This window comes from Ranitomeya variabilis, chromosome 3, assembly GCF_051348905.1.
Source record: "Ranitomeya variabilis isolate aRanVar5 chromosome 3, aRanVar5.hap1, whole genome shotgun sequence".
Lineage (NCBI taxonomy): Eukaryota > Metazoa > Chordata > Amphibia > Anura > Dendrobatidae > Ranitomeya > Ranitomeya variabilis.
This window is the reverse complement of record NC_135234.1, coordinates 737,765,815-737,791,705: the sequence shown is the minus strand read 5'-3', so window position 1 is coordinate 737,791,705 and position 25,891 is coordinate 737,765,815. Positions and strand designations below refer to the sequence as shown.

The 25,891-nt window shown below is 40.4% G+C and overlaps 1 protein-coding gene across 2 annotated transcripts in view; it reads right to left on the bottom strand.

Moving 5' to 3' along the window:
- CNTN5 (contactin 5) overlaps window positions 1-25,891 on the bottom strand; it is a 2,016,448-nt gene that overhangs the window by 783,702 nt on the left and 1,206,855 nt on the right. For both annotated transcript variants that reach the window (XM_077298468.1, XM_077298469.1), the window contains one exon: window positions 23,964-24,139. In XM_077298468.1, the coding sequence (XP_077154583.1) occupies window positions 23,964-24,139 (176 nt within the window). The remainder of the gene's footprint in view (window positions 1-23,963; window positions 24,140-25,891) is intronic.

The following is a 25,891-nucleotide window of genomic DNA, read 5'->3' as shown; positions in this document are numbered from 1 at the left end:
ATAAAGGGAGTTACGCAGTTATTGGGAAGTTTGGAGATAATAAGAAAGCAGAGGTGGAGTTGGGGTCTGGACAAAGCAGAGAGAAGGGGTCAGATCTGTGGAGGGGGAGTAGTATAAAAGAGTCAGCCATTTCCCTTAGGGCAGCCATTTTAAGTACCCCATTACTAGAATAAAAGCTAATATTTGTATGTTTTCATGGATGCGGTTTTATGTTTCAGGTTTTTTTTTATAGAGTTGGGAATTACTGTAAATTTGTTTTTTTTATTGGGGGATTTAAGAATAATAAAAAATAATATTTATGTCAAAGCAATTTGGCATGGGGGGAAGGTCCTTGAAGTTGATGGAGTTGGTTAATGGTGCATCGGTGGGGGGATCTCAAGAGGATCTGCTACCCCCCGGGGTGGATTTAAGTGGATGGGTGTTTACACAATCCTGGGGAAGTGATTAGAGGGGCCAAGGTGGGATTATTACAACTGCAGTTTATAGTGTTTGGGGCTTCAAGGACTACCCCTTCTGAGAAGTTGTTGTTTTTAAACTGTTTTGTTAATAAATGTTAATAAAAGGCTGCCTCTCCTCTGGCATTTTCCTCTCCTCCTTGAAACACTATCATTACTCTATTATTAAAAAAAACCTATCGATCCATCCTGCACAAATAACTACCAACCAGTCTCCAATCTCCCCTTCATCTCTAAACTCTTGGGGCACCTGGTCTATTCATGCCTTACCCGTTACCTCTCCACTCACTCTCTCCTAGATCCATCATAGTCCAGCTTCCACCCCTACATTTGACAGAAACTGAACTCATCAAAGTGACTAATGACCTTCTGACAGCAAAATGTAACGGTGACCACTCTCTGCTCATTCTTCTCAACCTCTCTGCAGCTTTCGACACTGTTGACCACCATCTCCTACTCTCTATGCTCCAGTCAATAGGCATAAAGGACACTGCATTCTCCTAGTTCCCTTCCTATCTTTCTGACCACTCCTTCAGTGTATGGTTCACTGGCTCCACTTCGTCTCCTCTTCCTCTCACTGTTGGGGTCCCTCAGGGCTCAGTCCATGGCCACCTTCTCTTCTCTCTCTACACGGCCACAATTGAACAGACCATCAGCAGATTTGGCTTTCAGTATCATCTTTGTGCTGATAACACACAACTATACATATCATCCCCGGACAAGTCACAATCCACCCTTTAACGAGTCATGCAATATGACTTAGGATAAAAGCCAAATCAGTATCTCAATTCGCAGACACAGTGTTTCGGGCTGTTGGCCCTCGTCAGTGCAAAGCATGAGAACTGATTTGGCTAGGTGAGAGGCTCTGGACTGGGGTCTAAGAGGTAACGTTTCTCCTTATGGAGAGTGACATACCAGCTGGTTTGTCAAGGTAAGGAGGCTTATTCGCCGTGCAATGATTCTCTGGGAAATTAAATTTGCAAATTGCCTCTTCTGAGAAAAAGAGGACTTGCACACTCTAGGCATTCTCTTGATGAGCTTCAAGAGGTAGTCACCGGGAATGGTTTTCACTTCACAGGTGTGCCCTGTCAGGTTTAATAAGTGGGATTTCTTGCCTTATAAATGGGGTTGGGACCATCGGTTGTGTTGAGCAAAAGTCTGGCAGATACACAGCTAATAGTCCTACTGAATAAACTGTTAGAATTTGTATTATGGCAAGAAAAAAGCAGCTAAGTAAAGAAAAACGAGTGGCCATCATTACTTTAAGAAATGAAGGTCAGTCAGTCTGAAAAATTGGGAGAACTTTGAAAGTGTGGCAAAACCATCAAGAGCTACAAAGAAACTGGCTCACAAGAGGACCGCCCCAGGAAAGGAAGACCAAGAGTCACTTCTGCTTCTGAGGATAAGTTTATCCGAGTCACCAGCCTCAGAAATCGCAGCTCAGATTAGAGACCAGGTCAATGCCCTGTGCCAGTACCGCCACTCACAAGAGTGTTCCTCCCAGGTCAAACAGTGCTCTACCACTTGCAATACTTACCTCTCCCTGCTCCACCACAGTGTAGTCTGTGCTGATAAATCCTTCAATGGCACTGCCAATACAAATTTGTTGAAATGATAGATGATAGTTAAAATATACAGGGGCCCTGGCCTCCATTTAGACCATTTAATACTTTGCGCCAACTACCACTGTCTGCTACTCAGCAGATGAGCCCACCCCTGTACGTAGCAATGCCACCTGTTTATTTTTGAAAATTGTTTTGGCAGACATTTAACGCACTTTATTATTTTGGCCTACTAACTGTGTCAGCCACTCCTTACAGTTGTCCTCCACTGAACAAAGCTATGCCGCCGGTTTACTGCTGTTACCAATTTTGAACTGCATTTAGCCTATTACTTTTTTGGGCCTACTAACTGTGTCTGCCACTCCTTACATTCGTCCTCCGCTGAACAACGCTATGCCACCTGTGTACCCCTGTAACCAATTTTAAACTGTATTGAGCCTACTTTTTTATTTTAGGCCTACTAAGTCTGTCTGCGCCACTCCTTACAGTTGACCTCCGCTGAACAAACCTATGCCGCCTGTGTACCCCTGTAACCAATTTTAAACTGCATTGAGCCTACTTTTTTTTATTTTAGGCCTACTAAGTCTGTCTGCGCCACTCCTTACAGTTGGCCTCCACTGAACAAACCTATGCCGCCTGTGTACCCCTGTAACCAATTTTAAACTGCATTTGCCCGACTTGTTTGGTTGGGCCTACTAACGGTGTCTGCTGCTGCTTGTTGTTCTCCTCCACTGAACAAAGCTGAGCTGCAATTTTCAGGCTTTCAGCCTATATGAACTATGAAACTGCATTTGGCCTACTTGTTTGGTTGGGCCTACTAACGGTATCTGCCGCTCCTTCCTTTTCTCCTCCAATGAACAAAGCTGAGCTTCAATTTTCAGGCTTCAGCCTATATCAGATATGAAACTGCATTTGGCCTACTTGTTTGGGCCTACTAACGGTGTCTGCCACTGCTTGTTGTTCTCCCCCACTGAACAAAGCTGAGCTTCAATTTTCAGGCTTTCAGCCTATATCAGATATGACACTGTATTTGGCCTACTTGTTTGGTTGGGCCTACTAACAGTGTCTGCCGCTGCTTGTTGTTCTCCTCCACTGAACAAAGCAGTGCCGCCTGTTTACTCCTGTTACAAATTTTGAACTGCATTTAGCCTATGTACTTTTTTGGGCCTACTAACTGTGTCTGCCACTCCTTACAATTGTCCTCCGCTGAACAAAGCTATGCCGCCAGTTTACTCCTGTTATCAATTTTGAACTGCATTTAGCCCACTTTATTATTTGGGCCTATATCTGTGTTTCCTCCTCATCCTGCCCATTGCCCAGCCAGTGCTACATGAGTCTGCTGGTACATTGACCCAGACCACTACATTCCCCTTGCACTCTACACAGCCAGAATCTGACCCTGCTGAGAGTCAGTTTCCCCTTCCCGCATACTATACCACCTTACACGGGGACAAAGAGGAAGGTGCAGATGAAAGTGCAGGTTCCTTCATCAGGTGGGGGGGCATACTCTTTGGCAACGTCACTGGCACAGGGCCCCTCATAGTACGCAAAAGTGTCTCTGCCGGTGGGAGGCGCCCCCGCCATCAAACACACCGCCGTACTTTGAGGGGGCCTGTGCCAGTGCCAATGCAAACGAGTGGGCCCCCCCTGCTTGCTCAGGATCACAGCACTTGCAAAGTTTAAATACTTACCTCTCCCTGCTCCACCGCCGTTACGTAGTCCGCGTTTCCTGGGCCCACAAAAAACTTGAACCAGCCCTACCCCCCCACAACTTTAGCCAAATGACCCCCAATTTTCAATGCCTAACTATTATTATAAGGCAAATTAAGATTGACAAGCTTAAGTAACAAGAATTGATGTTTTTGGCATTAAAATGGGCACTGTAGGTGTTTTCCCGTCCTCCACTCACTGCCGACTTTGCATCCCCATTGACTTGCATTGGGTTTCGTGTTTCAGTCGGATCCCCTACTTTTCGCAATAATCGGCCGATTTCACCCGACCTGACTTTTGACAAAGTCGGGTTTCGCGAAACCCGACTCAATCCTAAAAAAGTAAAAGTCGCTCAACTCTACTTATGACCATGTGATAGTTCAATTTTTCTTTTTTAATACATTTTCAAAAATTGCTATATCTCTGTTTTTTTTTTTCAGTCAAGATGGGGTACAGAGTGTACATTAATGAGAAAAAAATTAACCTTTTTGAATTTACCAAATGGCTGCAATGAAACAAAGAGTGAAGAATTTAAAGGGGTCTGAATACTTTCCGTACCCACTGTGTGTGTGTGTGTGTGTATATATATATATATATATATATATATATATATATATATATATATATATATATATATATATATATATATATATATATATAAATGCTGTTTTTGCCTATCCTTGTGAATAGAATCAGAGGAAGGGTGTTCGAATTCATATGGAACCACATATTTCAGGAAATTCATCTCAAAGTTGATCCTCTACGGATCGATCCGCTCATTTTCAATCCAAAGGTCTGTCTCAGGTTTCTATTGCAGTTTCTGGAACTAGTGGATATTGTATTTTTCTGAAGTGAATTCAATTTGTGTCAAGTTATATTAAGTTTTCCAATAATTAAGTGTAAAATCAAGCACAAAAGAAATCAGAAAGATGGCACATATTTTTTTCACTGTATACATATATATTATGTAGCGAGACTGTAGGCTATAGAAAAGATTCCTTTTTTTAAAAGAATATTTTCTCAGAACTTGATTTCTAAGCACCACCACTTGAAAATATTTCTCAGAAGAAATATTTGCATACCTGCTCATTTGCTTTCGAGTTATGTGAGCTGCCTGATATATGTATTGCAAATATAACAAGCATATATGGTTTCAAAGAAAGTCGAGATGAAAAATCCGTATTGTCATTCTCATACATGGCTTAATTGCACCCTACATGCATTTATTTTACTAATGTGCCTAAAATTCCGCTAATTGGTCTTACTTTACATAATAAGAGGAGAAGGAAAAAGATCTTCAAAGTTTGGAACTATTTATTTAATCTGCCATATCAAAGGCAACTAAACTTTATTGGTGTCAGTCGATTACTGAAGAGGAAAGTACTTAACAATCCTTAGTTGTGAAAAACACTAATTGCTACTGGTAGGGGCCATTGTCAAATTAATTGAAATCATGCCTACAGAAGACTGTTTGTATACGGCATTGCTACCATCACACTTGAAGAACAAATATTTTGGGATTTTTATTTTTCTAAATATCTTAAATAAATTATGAAAATAACACAGATATTCTTACGGTCCTATCTCCAGTCATTTCTATTAGTTAAAAGATTTTTTTTTTCTATTTTTAGGAACATAAACACTGAAGACAGTGAAACTTCTCCCGATGACATCCTCTTTGAGAAGACCACATCTTTATCTACACCTTATTTCCTGTGAAAAGATTTTCTATTCCACCATATAATATGCATACTGGTCATAGCCTTCGAGAAGACCACTTCCTAAACGATCACTTTTCACTTTTTTTGGTCATCTCGAAGACGTTTCATTGTATTTAGATTAGGGAGCATTAAAATAATTATTTATGAACCAAGGGAGGTAAAAAAAAATAGATATTGGAGCTGCTCTTCTGTACTCCATGCTATGTTCCGTTGTTGGTCCTCTAAGATCAAAATCAATGTCCGCTGACTGGCTGCAGCCTTCACATTTTGGTCAAGACAGGTGAAACAGTGAGCTTCAGCACTCATGTGACACACACTTTCTCCGCGGATGTGATGCCTAGAGATTACTGAGTACAGACCAGTGTCAATCTTGGAGGTGATTATTATATGTTTTCGTCTCCCTGGGCCCATTAATTAGGGATTGGCCAGTAATGGACAACATCCTCAAAGGGCATGTCTTATGCGCTCAATCGCTGCAGACTCCAAAAAATGGCAGCTATCATTACTCGATGAAGTCATACATACTGCATACAGTGGGAATGAAGTAGTACATGCTATTAGAGATGAGTGATTACATTTGAGTGGAGTTGAATTCTACTCACATTTTATCAAACTCCACATTTCGGATTTTTTTGTGTAATTTCGCTTCCGCTAGCAGACATTTTTCTGAATTTTTAAAAGCCATGAAAATGTCTAAAAAAAAGTCCACATGGTCACCTCACTGCTCACCTCTGTGGCCCCTCCGCTTCTCACCGTAACCCATCCGCTCTTTGCCATGTCTTAAGATTGCAGTTGCTCTTGCTGGAATTCCTGGGCCTGTCACACCGGACTGGCTGTAACATGATGAGGCCCATGCGAAAAGGTCACAATGTTATGATGTCATGGGGTTTGCTGTAACTTTACACATGCAGAAACCCTCCTGAGCCCCATTAAAAACTGAAAGTCTTAGCTCATCCTGGGAGATCCAGGGATTCCAGTGAGAGTGCTGGCAATCTGAAGATACGGCGGGGGCTAGATGGGTGATGGTCAGGTGGAAAGGAACCAGATAGGGGAGTGGATCAGTAGGCAATTGTTTCTATCACCTATTGGCAATGCTGTGGTCCTGTGGAAGGATAAGTGAATCTGTCGATATTTGATTCACATTAAATTTATTCAATGTAAATCGAATGTGCATTATTATTCTCTGGACTCTCTCCAGACCCCAGAGAATATTAATCTAGGGGTCGGTATACCATTGGTGCAAACTGTGCAGATGCAAAGTGGCCTCTACCGGGTACAAAGCAGGTGGAATTGTACATTATTATGAGTAGGGATGAGCGGACCTGTGGATGTTTGGGTCCGATGGGTTCGACCAAACATTAGTCTCTCTCTCTGTTCGGGTTTGCTCATCTCTAATGATGAATTATTGGACTGCAAAGGGCCCATATACCCATATTCTGTTCTTGCACAGTGGCAGCTTCTGCCTTTTTATGCCACTGTAATAATCATAGGCAAAATTACCTATGAAATGTTATACTCACCAGGCTCTTCCCTGTAAAACTGTGTTGCTCTGAGCCGATCCGGTCATCTTCCTCTGTCTTGTCTATTCAATGGTATCTTTGGTGCCTCCAGCACTGAATGAATACTGTACTATCATGATGTCGTGGGGCGATGGATATGAGGAATTCAATTCATAATTTATGGGCCATATATTCCTTTTCCATCTTTACTTCCTTCTATAGAACCTTTAATTTTCCATATTGCATATGGTGATGGTGGGAACAGTCTGTATTTTTGTTACAAACCCTCGAGACTGGCAGCATTTAATTGGCATTAATATTGTTCCTATCCGTGTCACATTTCTGGAAAGGTTTTCGCTGTGATAATAATTACAGTTACTAGTATCCATTTTTTGTGTATTACATATTTTTTAGCTTCATGCTAAACTGGAACCAGGTTTTTTTTTTATAGTCAGTATCTCATACACAAAGCTCTTTTTTTTCTTCCTTTTTTCGTTTGAAGTGACTGCAGAATTTCAAAGTAACATTTTCCCTTAGACAAAATTTGTGGAATCCAAGAGACGTTCCTTGACTTAATCATTTCCTTTTTATCTTTGGTCCAAAGTTAGTTCCCTTTCTTCTTCCAAAGAATTTAATCTCTCATCTTCTAATCATTGCATACCAAAGGTACCACCTGATACATCTCATTGTCGAACGGGGCCTTTTACTTTGCTGGCTTTGTGTTTTCATTAATAAATTGGGCAGACTGGAAAAACTGATGAAAATTTAATGTGCTCTAGTTAGTACATATCTCTCTAATAAGCATTAGGGTCTTGGTGGGTCCATCATTGGGCCATTAAAAAAATAATTTTAAAAATAAGCATTTTGATTTAAAATGTTGCTTCCTCATACTCAATTTCTTCCAGAAACAGTGTCAGACCTTTGCATAGGTTGTTTTTTTACTGCAGTTTAGCTTTATCAGGGCTCATGCCGATTGGACAAGTGCTGTCTGTGGTTTTGTTAAATAGCACTCATTTCCATGTTATTTAAAGAGGGTTAAACCTCATTTAACCCTAGTCCATACCCTCATCATATCCCGCCTTGACTACTTTAACCTCCTGCTCTGTGGCCTCCCCTCTAACACTCTCGCACCCCTCCAATCTATTCTAAACTCTGCTGCCCGACTAATCCACCTGTCCCCCCGCTATTCCCCGGCCTCTCCCCTCTGTCAGTCCCTTCACTGGCTCCCCATTACCCAGAGACTACAGTACAAAAGCCTACCCATGACATACAAAGCCATCCACAACCTGTCTCCTCCATACATCTGTGACCTCGTCTCCCTGTACTTTCCTGCACGCAACCTCCGATCCTCACAAGATCTCCTTCTCTACTCCCCTCTTAGGCTACGTTCACATTTGCGTTGTGCGCCGCAGCGTCGGCGCCGCAGCGCACAACGCAAACAAAAACGCGGCAAAACGCACGCTAAAACGCTGCGTTTTGCCCCGCATGCGTCCTTTTTGGCCGAAAGTTGGACGCAAAAAAAATGCAACTTGAAGCGTTTCTTGCGTCCAACGCTTGCGGCCATGCGGCGCAAAACGCAGCACAACGCATGTCCATGCGCCCCCATGTTAAATATAGGGGCGCATGATGCATGCGGCGGCACTGACCGCAAATGTGAACGTAGCCTTATCTCCTCTTCCCACAATCGCATATAAGATTTCTCTCGCGCTTCACTCCTACTCTGGAATGCTCTACCACAACATATCAGACTCTCACCTACCATCGAAACCTTCAAAAAGAGCCTGAAGACCCACCTCTTCCAACAAGCCTACAACCTGCAGTAACCACCGATCGACCAAACTACTACACGACCAGCTCTATCCTCACCTACTGTATCCTGACCCATCCCTTGTAGATTGTGAGCCCTCATGGGTAGAGTCCTCTCTCCTTCTGTACCAGTTGTGACTTGTATTGTTCAAGATTATTGTACCTGTTTTTATTATGTATACCCCTCCTCACATGTAAAGCGCCATGGAATAAATGACGCTATAATAATAAATAATAATAATAATAATAATAATAATAATTCATCCAAATGGTGCAAGAAAAAAAAAATCACTGCATGCACAATTGCCTCCGATAATCAAAAAGCACTCAGCTATTCAAGTCTTTGGATCAGTGAAAAAATCGGACCACCGAATTTGGCACCCTATTTAGGTATAAAAGTGATGATATTAAGTCATGCCATATAATTCAAAAGTGCAAGATAGTTAGGCTTTGGTCCAAAATATTAGACCTTCATAATACACATGGATATAATGCAGCAAAAGGAGATCAGATAACGTCAAAATGAGAAATGTGAAATGAGAAATGTGAACACCGTCACTGACGTGAAGGCGCCAATATCACTTCATATATGGGACTAGCCCAGAGAGGGAGGGGCTATGTAGCAAGATCAGAGAGGACTTTCTAGTAGTGAGTCAGACAGGGCCTAGCTTGCAGCTAGAGCAGACCTTTGGTTTGAGTACTCAGCAGAGCTGCATGAGTTGGGTGTCCCCAAAGTGACTGGAGACTGAGGAAGTGGATAGCGAGTTCCGGAGTAGAGAAAGAATTAACAGAAAGACAGATGTGATGTATCGGAGATGGGTCCTGGGACAGGACGCCTAGCAGTATGGCCCCGAGTTTATGACTCAGAAAGTTAATGCGTCAGGACGGAACAGGGAATGTTGCATGAAGTGAGTGCCCTGGCCAGGAATTCCAAGGCGTCAGCAAGCAAAGAAGCTTAGTACCAGTGATATTGGCAAACTAGTTCCACTAAGAGGAAAAGAGAAGGCGGAACCGCGGGTTGCAGTACAGGACTCTAACTTACTGGAATGTAGTACAGTGTTGGGTTGTGATGAAGGCAGGTGAACTAGTGGAGACAAATCAAATGAGTTAAGAAAAAGGAACTGAAACTGTGTGTGAAAATGCTCCATGTGTTGAAGGAAACATTAATTAAGCTATGTAACTGCTATCTTTTGTACATACTCCCCGCCAAGTTATCATTCAGTAAAAAGTTTATTTTTGGCTGTTGGTCTCCCTCACTAAAGTCCTCAACATCTGGTCCTGGCCAACCAAAGTCATAGGTAACATGTGGCCTGCATGTGGCCTGCAATGGCGTAGCGCCCCATCGACGAAGTCCACACACCCACACAGGACTCTCACCTTCATGTAACGTGATGGGGTTTAAGAGATTGGTATCTCACCCATGGAGACCATCATGTTACAGCATCACATCTCAGAACACTGCTCTTCCAGTTTCTTCTCCAGCAAGATACAACGTCTCTCCTAATTAACTCTCTCTCTCGACTAACCTGGAAAAGGACTTGCATGTTCAAAACATCCCTACCTATAACATTTGGGATTTCGGAACTCCAAATAAAAACAAATTTTGCATCACCGGAATTGTGTACTGTCCTTCTGTCTCTATACCAGACTTGAGAAGCTCTGAACACGAACAGTAGAAGACCCAAAATAGGGCAATACCATTTGGTAAAGGATAAGTATAAGCGATGGTTTCGCTCACCTGAAGGTGTTGTGTGCAGGCAGAAAACCTATAAAAGCGTGGAGTGCAACTGCTGCAAGCTCGTGGCTGGAAGAAATGGTTCTTCCAGATGTATAATGGCAAAAATTGAAATGGTCACATTTAGGCAGGCTGCTCTGCGAATGAAAAGCCTTGGCATTCTAAACCGTTTTTTTATTAATTCCAACACGTTTCTGTGCCACACTGGCGCCTTTCTCAAGGTATAAAAACCAGGTTTTTAAATACCTTGGGAAAGGTTCCTGACTGTTGCAGAAACTCAGTGGTTTACCTGCCCAGGTCACAGAACTAATGCAGCAAACCTACTTAATAAAGATGGAGACAACACATGTGAAAAATAAATGAAGCAACAATATCCACAATGGCGCTACTGACTATCCTCCCGTACTAGCTGCAGGTAATCTGACTAACCCACTCGTCGCTGGAAAATTAAAATGAATAAAAAACAATGAACCTGCAGTTAGATGGAGGTAGATGGGTTAACAACATAGATTCCCTTGTAGGGATTATTGATCGATATACATCAAAAAGTGATAACCTACTGCAATGCCAATGTAAATAAGATCCAATAAGATCCAGTGATATGAGATTCGGCCACCACCTTTCAGGGCTGATATACAGCATTTTCCAGCTTTGTTTGACTTTTTGAAAACTCCAAATCTGTGTACATTTACAAAGCAAAACAGTGATAAGACAACCACTCACAACCTACCCATTCATGGAGGGGGTGATTGCTTAGCATTAAAATTACACACAAAAAAGGCTTGTATAGGGCGCTGGTCACACATGTGTAGGGCACACTGTCTGGTTTACAGTCTATTAGTGACGCACATAATATTAGAGTAGGCGGGAGGCCCAGGACTATATAAGTGCACCCCACTGAGACAGACACCCTAGTTTATAAGGCCAACATCTTTATTAAGAAGGTTTTCTGTGTCCTGTGCATTAGTTCTCTGATCTGGGCAAGGAAATACTGTTGCCCTTTTTTTGTGATAATTCCGTGTTGATTCAGCAAAATCGTGGCCGCTGGCAATCTTTTTTGTGGACATTTTAAATAGCATCAAAATGTAAAAAAAAAATCCTTATACTCGCCTCTCCAGCCCTTAAACGTTATCCCTCCAGTCAACATCGAATCTTTAGATTGCCTCTTTACACATTAAAATCCTCGGGTCTCCTAGACTGGGGCTGGATTTCAGGCCTGATTAGGGCCCAGAATGGATCTACACAAGCGTGCGTAAGCTCACATGTCATGACGTCATGGTGTGTTCTGTGACCTTGCGTGCCTCCGAAAAACCATCCCGGCCCTTAATAAGGTTGAAAGTCTCAGCGCAGCATGTGAAGACCAGGGATTTCAGAACAAATAGCAATGATCTGAAGATGCAGTGAGGACCGGATGGATGAAAATGAAGAGCGGTTTGGCCGGAGAAGTGAGCAGGGATGTGAGTTAAAGGAGAGACCCCAGAGCATAACAAGGACATTAAATTCGACAATAACTTATACATAAATTGAATTTCCTGGGAAAAACTTCACAAACAGGAAAATTCGATTTGCTCATCTCTAATCAGGAGGTTAAAAAAAATGTTATTGACCACGTCTATCCACCCATTTCTACTTCTCTGTGTCAATATCATGCCCCCTCTACGTGTCCACTACCAGCCCCCATGAATTCAAGTGTGGATGCCAGGATTCCGCCTTATGATGGGGCATATTGGCTTTTAACACAGGAAACCTTTCAGATGTGTTGATTTCCCTGTACTTTAAAAGAGAAACAGTTAAAACAAAATAATTTGAGAAAGAAAATCCTGTAAATATCATTGAATGAGAACCATCCCGAATGATGAAAATGAAGTTATTCCTATACAATTTTCAGTAATTTGGTCTTGAATATCCTGGTGTTGCTTTGCCTCTGTCCAAATAAGAGAGAAAAAAAGATTCATTGTTGTGGAGTAAGGAATGGAATAATGTTTCCCCTATAGTTGACTAGAAGCTTTGTAGGATATCCCCATCTGTAAAGCTACTTTTATGATTAATTGGGAAAATGACCTAAAGCTATCCTTTACTCCAGAACAGTGGCATATGTCTCTTAAACTAACACATTCTTCCAATATTTGTGTGACATTACACAACTCCTTCTTTCAGATAATCTCAAAATGGTACTTTACCCCTGCAAAAATAGCTAGAGTTTTTCCAGATCAGTCTTCAGACTGCTGGAGAGGCTGTGGCTTCAAAGGTGATCTACTGCCTGTATTTTGGGAATGTCCCAAACTGCGACCACTTTGGAATGATATCTCTATCTTGATTGGTAACCTCAATAAATTACATATAAACCTTTCATCCCAAATGGCTTGGCTCTTTCTAGATCTTGATACTAAAAATCTGATCCATAAACCCATAATTATTCATATTCTTCTGGTTACTAAAAATGCCAAAACAGCACTTTGGAAAGAATATTCTGTACCTGTCGTTAAAGATATTATTGATAAGGTTACTCTGCATATCTCATTTGAAAGAAGCAAATAACAATTAGGATTCAAATTACAAGAGATTGAAATCTTGTATTTTTTATACATCTTGACTAGTGTTGAGCATTCCGATACCGCAAGTATCGGGTATCGGCCGATACTTGCGGGTATCGGAATTCCGATACCGAGATCCGATACTTTTGTGGTATCGAGTATCGGTATCGAAACAACATTAATGTGTAAAAGAAAGAATTAAAATAAAAAATATTGCTATACTCACCTCTCCGACGCAGCCTGGACCTTACCGAGGGAACCGGCAGCCTTCTTTGCTTAAAATGCGCGCGTTTACTGCCTTCCGTGACGTCACGGCTTGTGATTGGTCGCGTGCCGCCCATGTGGCCACGACGCGACCAATCACAGCAAGCCGTGACGTAATTTTCAGGTCCTGAATGCCTAATTCTAGGCATTCAGGATTTGAAAATTACGTTACGGCTTGTGATTGGTCGCGTCGCGGTCACATGGGCGACGCGACCAATCACAAGCCGTGACGTCACGGGAGGCAGGAAACGCGCGCATTTTAAAATTACGTCACGGCTTGTGATTGGTTGCGTGCCGCCCATGTGACCGCGACGCGACCAATCACAGCAAGCCGTGACGTAATTTTCAGGTCCTGAATGCAGAATTAGGCATTCAGGACCTGAAATTACGTCACGGCTTGCTGTGATTGGTCGCGTCGCGGCCACATGGGCGGCACGCGACCAATCACAAGCCGTGACGTCACGGAAGGCAGTAAACGCGCGCATTTTAAGCAAAGAACGCTGCCGGTTCCCTCGGTAAGGTCCAGGCTGCGTCGGAGAGGTGAGTATAGCAATATTTTTTATTTTAATTCTTTCTTTTACACATTAATATGGATCCCAGGGCCTGAAGGAGAGTTTCCTCTCCTTCAGACCCTGGGAACCATCAGGAATACCGTCCAATACTTGAGTCCCATTGACTTGTATTGGTATCGGGTATCGGTATCGGATTAGATCCGATACTTTGCCGGTATCGGCCGATACTTTCCGATACCGATACTTTCAAGTATCGGACGGTATCGCTCAACACTAATCTTGACCAATTTCTCTCCAGAATCCTCTTTTATCCTGATTAACCACTAACTGTGTAAACTGGCGCAACTATAGTTAAACTGATAATAATACTACTGCTAAGATTGTTCCAAATTTTGTGTAAAATGTGAAAATAAAATAAAAGAAGAGTTTCTACCTCTTTCGGAGAACTTCTATGACGTTCCTAGAGGGTTGGAGCATATGCAAAATACATAAAAGGCCTCAATATTAGTCACATGCCCTGCTTCAATGCCGGCTACAAAAGTTTACCGAGAGCCTAATTCGTAACAAGAATTATAACAGCCGTGAATCTTGTCAAACAAATACTTAGTTTTAATCTCTGTTTAAATTTTACATCCTTAGAAATGAACAGTTTACACCTTTAATTGAAATATTCATTAAAATTCAAACTTAGATAAAGACTAGAAATGGTTTAACAATTAATATCGCAGCTCTTCAATGTATAACCTTTATAGGATAAGATGCTATGTGCCATCTAATTATTGCATAATGTTTTTTTTTCAAACTCCCAAGTATATTTTCTTTTCATCTCCCTAAAGAACATTGGCTTTTTGAATAGATAAGATGGGAGCTGTAAGAAGCATCCTCAGAGGTAGTGACAGCGCCAGCCAGACACATTTACTTGAATTATAGAGGTCAAGTGAAACCAGAGGCTGTTAACCAAAGCAGAAAGACAAGTTTTTCAGTGATAGTTATTTTTTTTACTCATATTGAATTACAGCCTTGGCTTCTTACGTTTGGATTCATTATCATGTTGATATGATATATACAATATATACTGTATATATGTACACATTACTTACTGTACACGCAGTCATAACCTACCATTGACATTTATGATAGAGGATCATATACAGGTGCTTCTCACAAAATTAGAATATCTTCAAAAAGTTAATTTATTTCAGTTCTTCAATACAAAAAGTGAAACTCATATATAGAGTAATTACAAACAGAGTGATCTATTTTAAGTGTTTATTTCTGTTAATGTTGATGATTATGGCTTACAGCCAATGAAAACCCATAGTCATTATCTCAGTACGTTAGAATAATTAACAAAAAAACACCTGCAAAGGCTTCCTAAGCTTTTAAAAAGGTCCCTTAGTCTGTTTCAGTAGGCTCTACAATCATGGGGAAGACTGCTGACTTGACAGATGTCCAGAAGGCAGTTATTGACACACTTCACAAGGACGGTAATGCACAAAAGGTCATTGTTAAAGAGTGCTGTATCCAAGCATATTAATGGAAAATTGAATGGCAGGAAAAAAGGTGGTAAAAAAGGGTGCACAAGCAAGCGGGAGAACCGCAGCCTCGAAAGGATTATTAAGAAAAGGCCATTCAAAAATTTGGGGGAGATTCACAAAGAGTGGACTGCTGCTGGTGTCATTGCTTCAAGAGCCATCACACACAGACGTATCCAGGACATGGGCTACAAGTGTCACATTCCTTTTGTCAAGCCACTCATGATCAGTACACAATGTCAGAAGCGTCTTACCTGGGCCAAGGAGAAAAAGAAACTGGACTGGACTTATTGACTCAAGTATAAGCCGGGTATGCATTGTCCCCTAATCCCTATTCTAGTATGCATGGTTCCTCATCGCCATCCTTGCATGCATGGCTCATTATTCCCATCCTTGTATGCATGGCTCCTTATTCCCATCATTGTCTGCATGGTTCCTCATCCCCATCCTTGTATGTATGGCCCCCATGAGAAAACCATAAAAAAAATCCTACTTACATCCTAATTGCTATGGTTTCCCCAAACTCTCATTTTTAAAGTCCTTATCATCTCAGGAAATTGCCTGCATGTCTCTGGGTGGTAGACAGAATACCGCCCCTTCTCTCTGATGTCACTTCCTGTTCTGCAGCTATTGGCTGACGCTGTATCTCAAAGACTTCCTGTTATGCATTCTGCAAATAAAATTGGCAACACTAAGAGTCCAATGAGGGCTTAAAAGGTTATTCCCAAGAACTTTTGTTATACCCTATCTTCAAGAGATAACTTAGCGATTGCTAGAAGTCTGACCACTGAGACCCAGAGAATAGAAACCATGTGTGATTGAACAGTAGTGCTTGACCTTTGCTCCTTCTCTGTGTATACCAGACTGCAGGAAACTGAGCATAGATTGAACATGTACACCTCTGCTCCATTCATACTAGGTTCCCAGGCTCAAAAGTCCCATTCATGGGATCCCTAATATCCTGGTTGGTCAGACCCAGGTGTTCAGTAAATTATCCTCTAGAGATGAGTGAATCGATTTGAGACAAATCAAATTAGTTTCAAACTTCATACAAAAAATTGGATTCACCAGTTCCTATTTTTTTTTGCAATTCAATTCACTCAAATCAAGTTGGTCATCACTTAGCTTGCTTTTTAGGGCCAGAAAGTAGTTTAAAAGAAAAAACACATATGGAAGGTTAGGTTGACCAACATTATATTTAAGGACAGGATAATGTGTACAGGCACATGGCAAAAAGTTGTGATCCAGCTCACCCAAAATGAAGTTGCAAGCCGTTTACGGCTCAGATAAAGCTATTCCTGAAGGGAGGTAGCATTCAGATAAAAGATGAGGAGAATCCAGCCATTTTTCAGATTAAAATATGCAAAACTTTAGTAAAGATTGAGATAAAATAGGACTTTCCCAGTCCTGTAAAAATATGAGTACTTTTCCTATGCATTTTGAAATATTACATGGTCCATGAAGTATGATATGTATTAGTTTGAAACGCGTAGGGATAGCTCTCATATTTTTACAGACCAGGGTATGACCTGTTTTATCTTATTATTTAATACATTTTTTGTCTATTTATAATCTGAAATTTGGATTCTTCCCATCTTTCACCTAATGTGTGTAGGTGTCAGCACTCGGGGCTCTAGATGATGCCTGGGAATTAGTGAACTAGTTTAATTCCAAGCTTTAATAAGACATCCATACATACTCTGTCATGCATCCTTTATCTTTTTTTAGCCTGAACTCTAATAAATATATAATGGTAGAATCGCTTAGGACCAGGACCTGTGACCCATTCCAACCCCATTATTGAGGTTCTTGATGGTCCCAACAGTCACACCCCCCATGATCAGCAAGTTATCACTTAGGTGGTCATTGTCGGTAATGATAAACCATTGAGTTGGATAAGTATCACCCATAAATAATGGTCCAAATGCATACTATATCTAACTTTTGCAACCCCTACTGATGAATAAATGGCCACCCATAGTTGGTAGCTGAATGTTACACCAGTATAAAAATGTCATTAAACATTGATTTAATCTCATCTACTTTATTCTAACTTATCTTTTTGTCCCACCTTCCAAAAAAATGATGAGAAAATTAGATATTTCCTTTATGAAACTGAGTAAATGAAATGATCTTTGACTTCCATTAAACACCTCGCACAAGAATATGACACTTAACTCAGCAAACGACTCTTCACTATTGTACTTATTTGCTTTTTTTTCCAGATGAATGTTCATATCTGCTCCATCATCATCTTTTTACCTTTGCGCTCCAGTTTCCAATTTACTCTTTTAATACATTATTTAATTAAAATGAAAATCTATTGTCAATTCTGCCCGTAACCTCCTGCCCTCTCAGGCTGATCATTTTACAAAGCGTAAAGACAAAAGATGTACTGGTGGTTCAGCCCCGTAAGGATGGCTAGAATTTTCTAATAACTGCCATAGATTTTCATCAAAGAAAAAGTGAACTCTGAAATACTTGATAGGGAAAAACTGAACTTTCTCCGAAGACTTAGTCACGAACAAATAATGCAAAGGGATTTAAACTGTTCAACAATTGGGCACTAATAAATCTGAAAGAAAAAAGATGACGTGCTGATTAATAAAAAAAACTCACCCGATAAAGCCCAATAAATGGATATATCCTTCACTTTAACTGACCCTTCCGGGAACATTAATACAATTCTAATCACAGGTTTATACAAATCAAAAATGGAACAAAGCAAAAACAAACAAAACAATGAAACCTCAGGATTAGCCATGAACACGGCTACACAAATTATATGGCTCTTACAGGGTTTTTATTAAACCATTTTAGGCAAAATGTCAAAAGTAGATGTTGCCTTAGGAACCAAACATTTCGATTGTAATGAAAGTTCTTGTAGCGGGTTGATTTTCAACCGCGCGCAATCAGACCTCACACTAATAAAAAAGAGGTAAAGAGCAGATACATTTCAGAGTGCCAGGAATCTTACAGATTCAAATTACATTGAAATGTTAGAACTTTTTTAAAGTACAATAAAATACTTTTTTCTTCCATCTCTTTCTGTATATAGCAGAAGTCACGGTCTCCTTTGAAGCCTGGCCACAGGTTGAGTTTCAAGGGAGTTCCATAATGACAAGCATGGGGGTCTTTATCAGGCCCCATGCTGTCATAACATACCACCGGTGCCATTGCGATCACGGCAGCACTGATTGGTGCATAGAATGACATGACCCCATGCCGACACATTGTTAATGCTGCTGTCAGAGATTGACAGCAGCATTTTACTGGTTAGCAAATGAGGCAGGTCATGACACTAACAAACTGCCATTACCTGTTGGGTATTGGACGAGCTCACCCTGTGAGCCCGTTCTATACACCTGCTTCCGACATGTATGGGAGTTGTTGTTAAGTGGTTAACACATTGTAGAAGATTGTATCAGAAAGAGAAGGTTCACTTGACCTTGGCATGGCTGGTCAGGTTTCTTCATAATGCTTTTCAGCAATCAAATCAAATGGTACAGTACAGCCAATCAGGAGTGACTATGATAGCCAATATAAAACCCTAGGCAGTGAATGCAGGCAGCAGCCACAATGAGAGGACAGCACAGCTTAACCATAGAGATAGTGAGAGAAAGCCATAAAATACTGAATAATATAGACAGATAGTGTGTGACAGTAAGGAAGACTTGTGTATGATGGAAAGAGAATAATACAGATTTAATTCATTGGGAATGATAGACAGAAGAGTCACTGTGGCATACACATTTTACAGGGCAATTGAATGTTGTGGAGTACTTTTGATTTCATATTGAATTTCCTGGTGAATTTAAATTTCCAAAGATTCATTCATCCCTCATTATATCTCAATTACAAGAGGCTGAATGGTTCTTGACAACTCCTTTTCAAGTGACCACCATGATATTGTCATGACTCTGTTCTCGGATGACCCAGAGCCAGGGATTCCTTCCCTGTCGCTAACACTAGGGGCTGCCCTACCTCACCCTGTTCCCCGGGTTACTTCTGAAGGTGAAGATGTCAAGGCCATGTACCTTGCCTTATATCCTGAATCTGCCCTTCGTCTGATGCCTTCCCCCATGCAGGGAAGAGGGGAGTAGTTGTGCACCGTAGTACACCAACCAGACAAATAAGGTAACACGAACAGGGGAAATGGAAAATATTAGGCATACAAATATACCCTCACATATAACAGAGGAATGCACAGGGAGTGGAGGATGGGGTGAAACCAAAGTAGGAGAAGAAAGGGAATTATCACACTCACTAAACCAAGCAAAAGTCACCGATAAATCCACCAAAAGCCTTCTCTTATGACCAACAACTACTATCCTCTCAGACATGCAAGATAAGCTATCTCTGACAATGTGTGTCAGTCAGGACTCAGATTATATAGAGGATAGTAGTGGCTAACCATGCTCAGCTCAGAGCCCCAGCTCCCAGAGCTCTCATCATGGCCAATTAACACCTGTACTGCTAAAAGAAAATCATACTGTTTAAAAAGCAGGAGAATCAAACGCTGCGGTCTGCCGGCTCCTCTCTGTCCCGATAAACCCGTGACAGATATAAGAATGTAAAGTAGATTCAGAAGTGCAACCCCCGTGTGTTATTCATAGTCATTGGTGTAGAAGGTCAAGAAAGGGGGGTTATCCAGATTTTAAAATTATTGGCTTATCCATAGGCTCGGCCATTGATATTACATTATTGTGGGGGTCTGACTATCTAGCTCTGTTACATCTCTATATGTTTGATAAGGTAGTGATAAAATTGTCTCTTATTCTGAATTCTTGTAACAAGCAGCCAAGAGAATTCATTACGTCCCTTCTCGTTGGAGGAAATTAATGTAATGACAAATCTGCTGACATCTAAAAACTATTTCATACTCTTGTTTGTTTAAGCTGAGTGTAGATACAAACTTTTTTTTTACAAAATGATTGTTTTGGAGCAGAAACAATAGTAATTACCGGTCATAGTTGGAGAAAAGGAGAAAAGAAAACAACAGCGTCTAACAATGTGTTGAGCAATGGCGGTATGAGATAATTGGTGATTACAGGTTGGCATTATCTCCTCTCTTCTCTCGGAGCTTTGTTTTCCCACTTTTCTACTTTCTTCAAGATTTCGAGAAAGCAAATTATCTCCAGCTTCGGAGAACAATGGAAAAATCACTATTACCCTCGAATATAGACTTATTGTCAACTTCAGTACAGTAGACCATGGGATTGAAGTTGGTGTTAGGAGACTGATATTATGGTGTTGTGTTACATTTACCTTTATGTTTCTTTTATATCACAATATGAAGGTTAGAAAACAAAAGACATCTGAGATCAGACCACGTCCACTCCTAATCCAGTGTGGGCCACCAAGTAGTCAACACTCACAAGCAATAATGGTCATTGTCATATTTCTGCCTTTTAAAGCACTAGGAGATATTTTTATAAACTTTTTGGTGTTAAAATAATTTAATTAAAGGGAACCTGTCTCCATTTTTTTCTGATATAACCTATGGCCACCACCTTTCAGGCCCATATGACAGCATTCTATAATGCTACACATATGACTCCAATTTGCCCTGCAAGACAATAAAAAGAGCTTTTATTATACTCACCTATGGGGCTCACAAACAAAGCTGAAATATCACAGAAATAGGCCATTAAAACAGCTTTTTTGCACTAAATTTATGGTGTTTCGCATCCTCATTTTTCTCTACAATAAGGACTGGTATGTGCCTAAGAAGCTTAACTATTACTATTTTTTCAGGTGCTGTTCTCTATTATCTATCTATCTATCTATCTATCTATCTATCTATCTATCTATCTATTATCTATCTATCTATCTATCTATCTATCCCATATCTATCTATCTATCTATCTATCTATTATCTATCTATCTATCTATCTATCTATCTATCTATCCCATATCTATATATCTATCTATCTATCTATCTTCTATCTATCTATCTATCTATCTATCTATCTATCTATCTATTATCTATCTATCTATCTATCTATCCCATATCTATCTATCTATCTATCTATCTATCTATCTATCTATTATCTATCTATCTATCTATCTATCTATCTATCTATCTATCCCATATCTATCTATCTATCTATCTATCTATCTATCTATCTATCTATCTTCTATCTATCTATCTATCTATCTATCATCTCATATCTATCTATCTATCTATCTATCTATCTATCTATCTATCCCATATCAATCTATCTATCTCATATCTATCTATCTATCTATCTATCTATCTATCTATCTATCTATCTCATATCTATCTATCTATCTATCTATCTATCTATCTATCTATCTATCATTTGGGCTGCGATATCTGACGGCTCACATGCATTCACATGGGTAAGGACCATTCCTGTTGCACTATGACACTTTCTATACATATATAATGCTTCCCTCTATATATATGTGGATGCATTAATGGCACTTTGCCTTCATATATAGTCTTATATGCTGCTACACATCTTTTCATTAAGGATTGCTATAACATGAACCCTTGGGACATAGCTTCTTTAGGAACGTGACTTCCCGGTCCGCACACAATCTGGGTTTACCTCAGACCTACCATTGTTCGAGTCCTTCACTTTTTAAATCCTTTTGTCCATATACTTTTGTAATAGTTATCGATTGTGATGATACGACTTTATTGTAATAAAATATTTCTGCAATTTTTAAACAGATTTTTCTGTTCTCATTGTCCTCTTCGTTTTGCATTTATGTGTTGGAGCATATATCTATTGCCCTTGACAACTTTACCTATGGTCTTGAGGCCTATAGCCTTGTGTGATAGTTTTTGCTCTGATACATCCATTCAATCAATCTATCTATCATGTATCCTTTGATATCTTAATATTTGTGTTCATTTGAAAAATTTCAACACCGTTAATTCACATTGTTAAAAATAACGAAAAACAAAAATCCACTTCCTGAGCTGCCAGCGGTGTCAGATGGAATGGCTAGCCTATTTAGGCTAAATACCCCATCCCGCTAGAGACACATGCAGTACAGCGGTGAGCAGCTCTCCAGCGCCACCTACTGGAGTTAGCTACACTGTACGTGAATGGGCAGTCATTAAAGGGAGTCCTTCACCCCCAAAATGCAACATAAATGGGCTGTACTGTATTGTAGGGGACTTAGCCCCCTATAGCAACCACACTAGCACTGTAACTGTTACTGGGACAGCGCCTGAGAAAATATCTTATCATTTCTACGCAAATGAGGAGGCTTCGCTGAACCCTTAAAGTGGCCAAGAGTTTGGTGCACTGTTACACGTCCTCACTTTGTTACTGGGGGCAGCACCTGAGAAAATATTGTGTAATTTATAGGCAAATTAGGTATTTGGTGCACCGCTACACCTCCTCATTTGCATATCGGTGTCCTTTTCTCGCTTCTGATTGACAGCGCTTGCCTTTCAGAGTATAAAAATTCTGCCATGCTCGCTCGCACACACGCCAGCAGGATTTTGAGACTCTGAAAGGGAAGCATTGTTAATCAGAAGCGGGGAAAGGACCCCAATATGCAAATGAGGAGTTGTAATGGTGCACCAACTACCTAATTTGCATATATATTACACAATATTTTCTCAGGCACTGTCCCAGCAACAAGTCCAGTGCTAGTGCGGTTATTAATGGGGCTAAGCCCCTACAGTACTGTATAGTCCATTTATTATGCATTTTAGGGGTTACAGACTCTCTATAAAGAGTGGTGCCTCACAGTGTTGTGGAGTAGACCCTGGTCTGGCTAAATATCCTAAATCACGTGGCCAGGTTCATTCAATTCTTTGGTATTGACTAGAAATAGGCAAACTCATTCTCAATTTCCATTAGAATCCAAACTTGCAAGAATCCAATTTGATTTGCCCAAATTCAGCAAAATGGTAGCCAACCCACCGCCATTTTGCTGGATTCGTTTTAAGGCCAGGGAAGGGGTTATAACAAAAAAAAACCTTACACCCTTTTGTCACCTGTTCTTACACTTCCTTTAATCCGGCATGGGGGTCAATCTGAGCACTGTCATTGGCCCCATGTGGCTACTCAGGAAATAGGGAACGACACTGGTCATGATTTGCCCCACTTCCCCATCCATGTGACCAATCACAGACCTCATATTGGCCTCAAAGTCAGCAAATTGAGCATCAGAAGAAAATGGAAGAGCAGGGAGCTGCTCTAGAACCGGTGAAAAAAAGTGAGTATAAAAGTTTTTTCAACTTATGGGAATGCGGCCATGTTTGATTTTCACCGAATCAAATCTGCCGATGGAATCTAAGTGAATCTGCCACAATCAGATTTGCAGATTTGTTCATCTTTTGCACTGATTTATAGGTGTCACTAGAGATCTGACTTTCTTCCTATTGGCAGAGAGCTAATTTGCGTTAGTTTTTTCCAAGGGATCATTGTCCGGCCAATGTCTTCTTATGCCAGTTGGGTGAAACCTCAAGACATTTGAAGTGGCCCCAAATGCTGCATCAAAGGTTCAGTATTTTGATGAACCCGAGTTTATTTCTGTAAACATAGAGTAATATTTATAAGGAATTTTCGGGGAAAGCAAAAAAGCAGAACTAGAATACTAACAAGTGGAAAGAGCCAAATCATTACGGTATTACTCACATGCAAATTGAAGTGTTGACTCTCTACTAAGGATTCTGCCAAGGTTGTTTGCTGCTATGCACTGGTATTGACCAGAATCCTTCATCTCATTTGGACTGCTGATAATTAAATTTCCATCTATTAAAGTGTAGCGATAATCACTTTCCAAGTCTATTTCTGTTCCATTGCGAAGCCATCTTAAAAAAAAAAAAAAAAAATGGCAAAAATGAAAAACAAAATAAAAAGCAAGTTATAAAATAATAAAAAAACAGGCAAAATAAATAAATAAATAAAGCACGTTAATAACACTTTGTGAGTGCCAATTTCCGTTTCTTAGTTCCTATACTGGAAAGTATAAGAAGTGATTGGAAGTTTTGTACAAAAAAAAACTAGTGTGAAAAGGGGACTCTTTAGTAAAGAGATGTAAAAAGAGTGTCTAATATCTTTACACAAACAGCGCCACTCTTGTTGATGGCCGTGTCTGGTATTGCGTTTTTCTAATGCTTAATGTAATACCAGACACAGTATATAGACATGAGTGGCGCTGCATCCGGATAAAAGAAGCAAATAAGCGTCTTCACACCCTAAGGGCTCATTCAGTCGTCCGATTTTTGCGTACAAGTGATTTTCAGAGATCGCACTCAAACCTGTGATAGTTTATGGGGCGATTCATGTGCCCATGATTTTTTCCTGACCTCACAATTCGCGGAAAATTGCTGAGGCATGTCCAATTTTGATCCGAGGGTCGGATCGAAATCTGCAAAGCAAGTCAATGGGTCCGGGAAAAAATTGCACTGCACTCGTGAGCGGGTCCAATTTTCACTGAGTGCCAGAATGGAGAAGATGGAGAATTTTTTTATTTCTCCATATACTATGAAATCTGATGACACTCGGACCCCTTTCTGATTAAACTCTGATCAGAATAATTGGTCCCTTTTTTTCTCGTGCACAAAAAATCAGATGACTGAATGAGCCCTGAGGTCCTATGTTCATGGTTTGCGTGGCCCCTATTGAATGCAGTGTAGAGGACCGGACTCCTCTGATGATTTTTCTGTTTTCGAATAAACTTAAATTTCCTATAAAATAATATTTTATTTTTTTACTTTTCATTGTGCCGTTCGTCTTTTGTCCCTCCTGGAAATATATGAGTAAATTGACAGCCCGGCATTACCATGCATTACATTGCTAATGGTGCAGGGAGATAATGCATCCTATCAGCAAGTAGGACAGTAACACCTAGTTGTCTACTGTATTTATTCATACATTTCCAGGAGGAACATGAGAGGAAAAGCACAATTCAGAATTGTAAGAAATTTTGTTTTTATGGAGAATGCAGATACAGGTGCTTCTAACAAAATTAGAATATCATCAAAAAGTTAATTTATTTCAGTTCTTCAATACAAAAAGTGGAACTTGTATATTATATAGAGTCATTACGAACAGAGTGATCTATTTCAAGTGTTTTTTTTTCTGTTAATGTGGATGATTATGGCTTACAGCCAATGAAAACCCAAAAGTCATTATCTCAGTAATTCAGAATACTTTATAACACCAGCTTGAGAAATGATTTTAAAATCTGAAATGTTGGCCTACTGAAATGTATGTTCATTAAATGCACTCAAAACTTGGTCGGGCTCCTTTGGTATCAATTACTACATCAATGCGGCGTGGCAAGGAAGCGATCAGCCTGTGGCAATGCTGAGGTGTTATGGAAGCCCAGGTTGCTTTGATAGCGGCCTTCAACTCATCTGCATTGTTGGGTCTGGTGTCTCTCATCTTCCTCTTGACAATACTCCATAGATTCTCTATGGGGTTAAGGTCAGGCGAGTTTGCTGCTAATCAAGCACAGTGATACTGTTGCTTATAAACCAGGTATTGGTACTTTTGGCAGTGTGGACATTGGCCAAGTCCTGCTGGAGAATGAAATTTCCATCTCCAAAAAGCTTGTT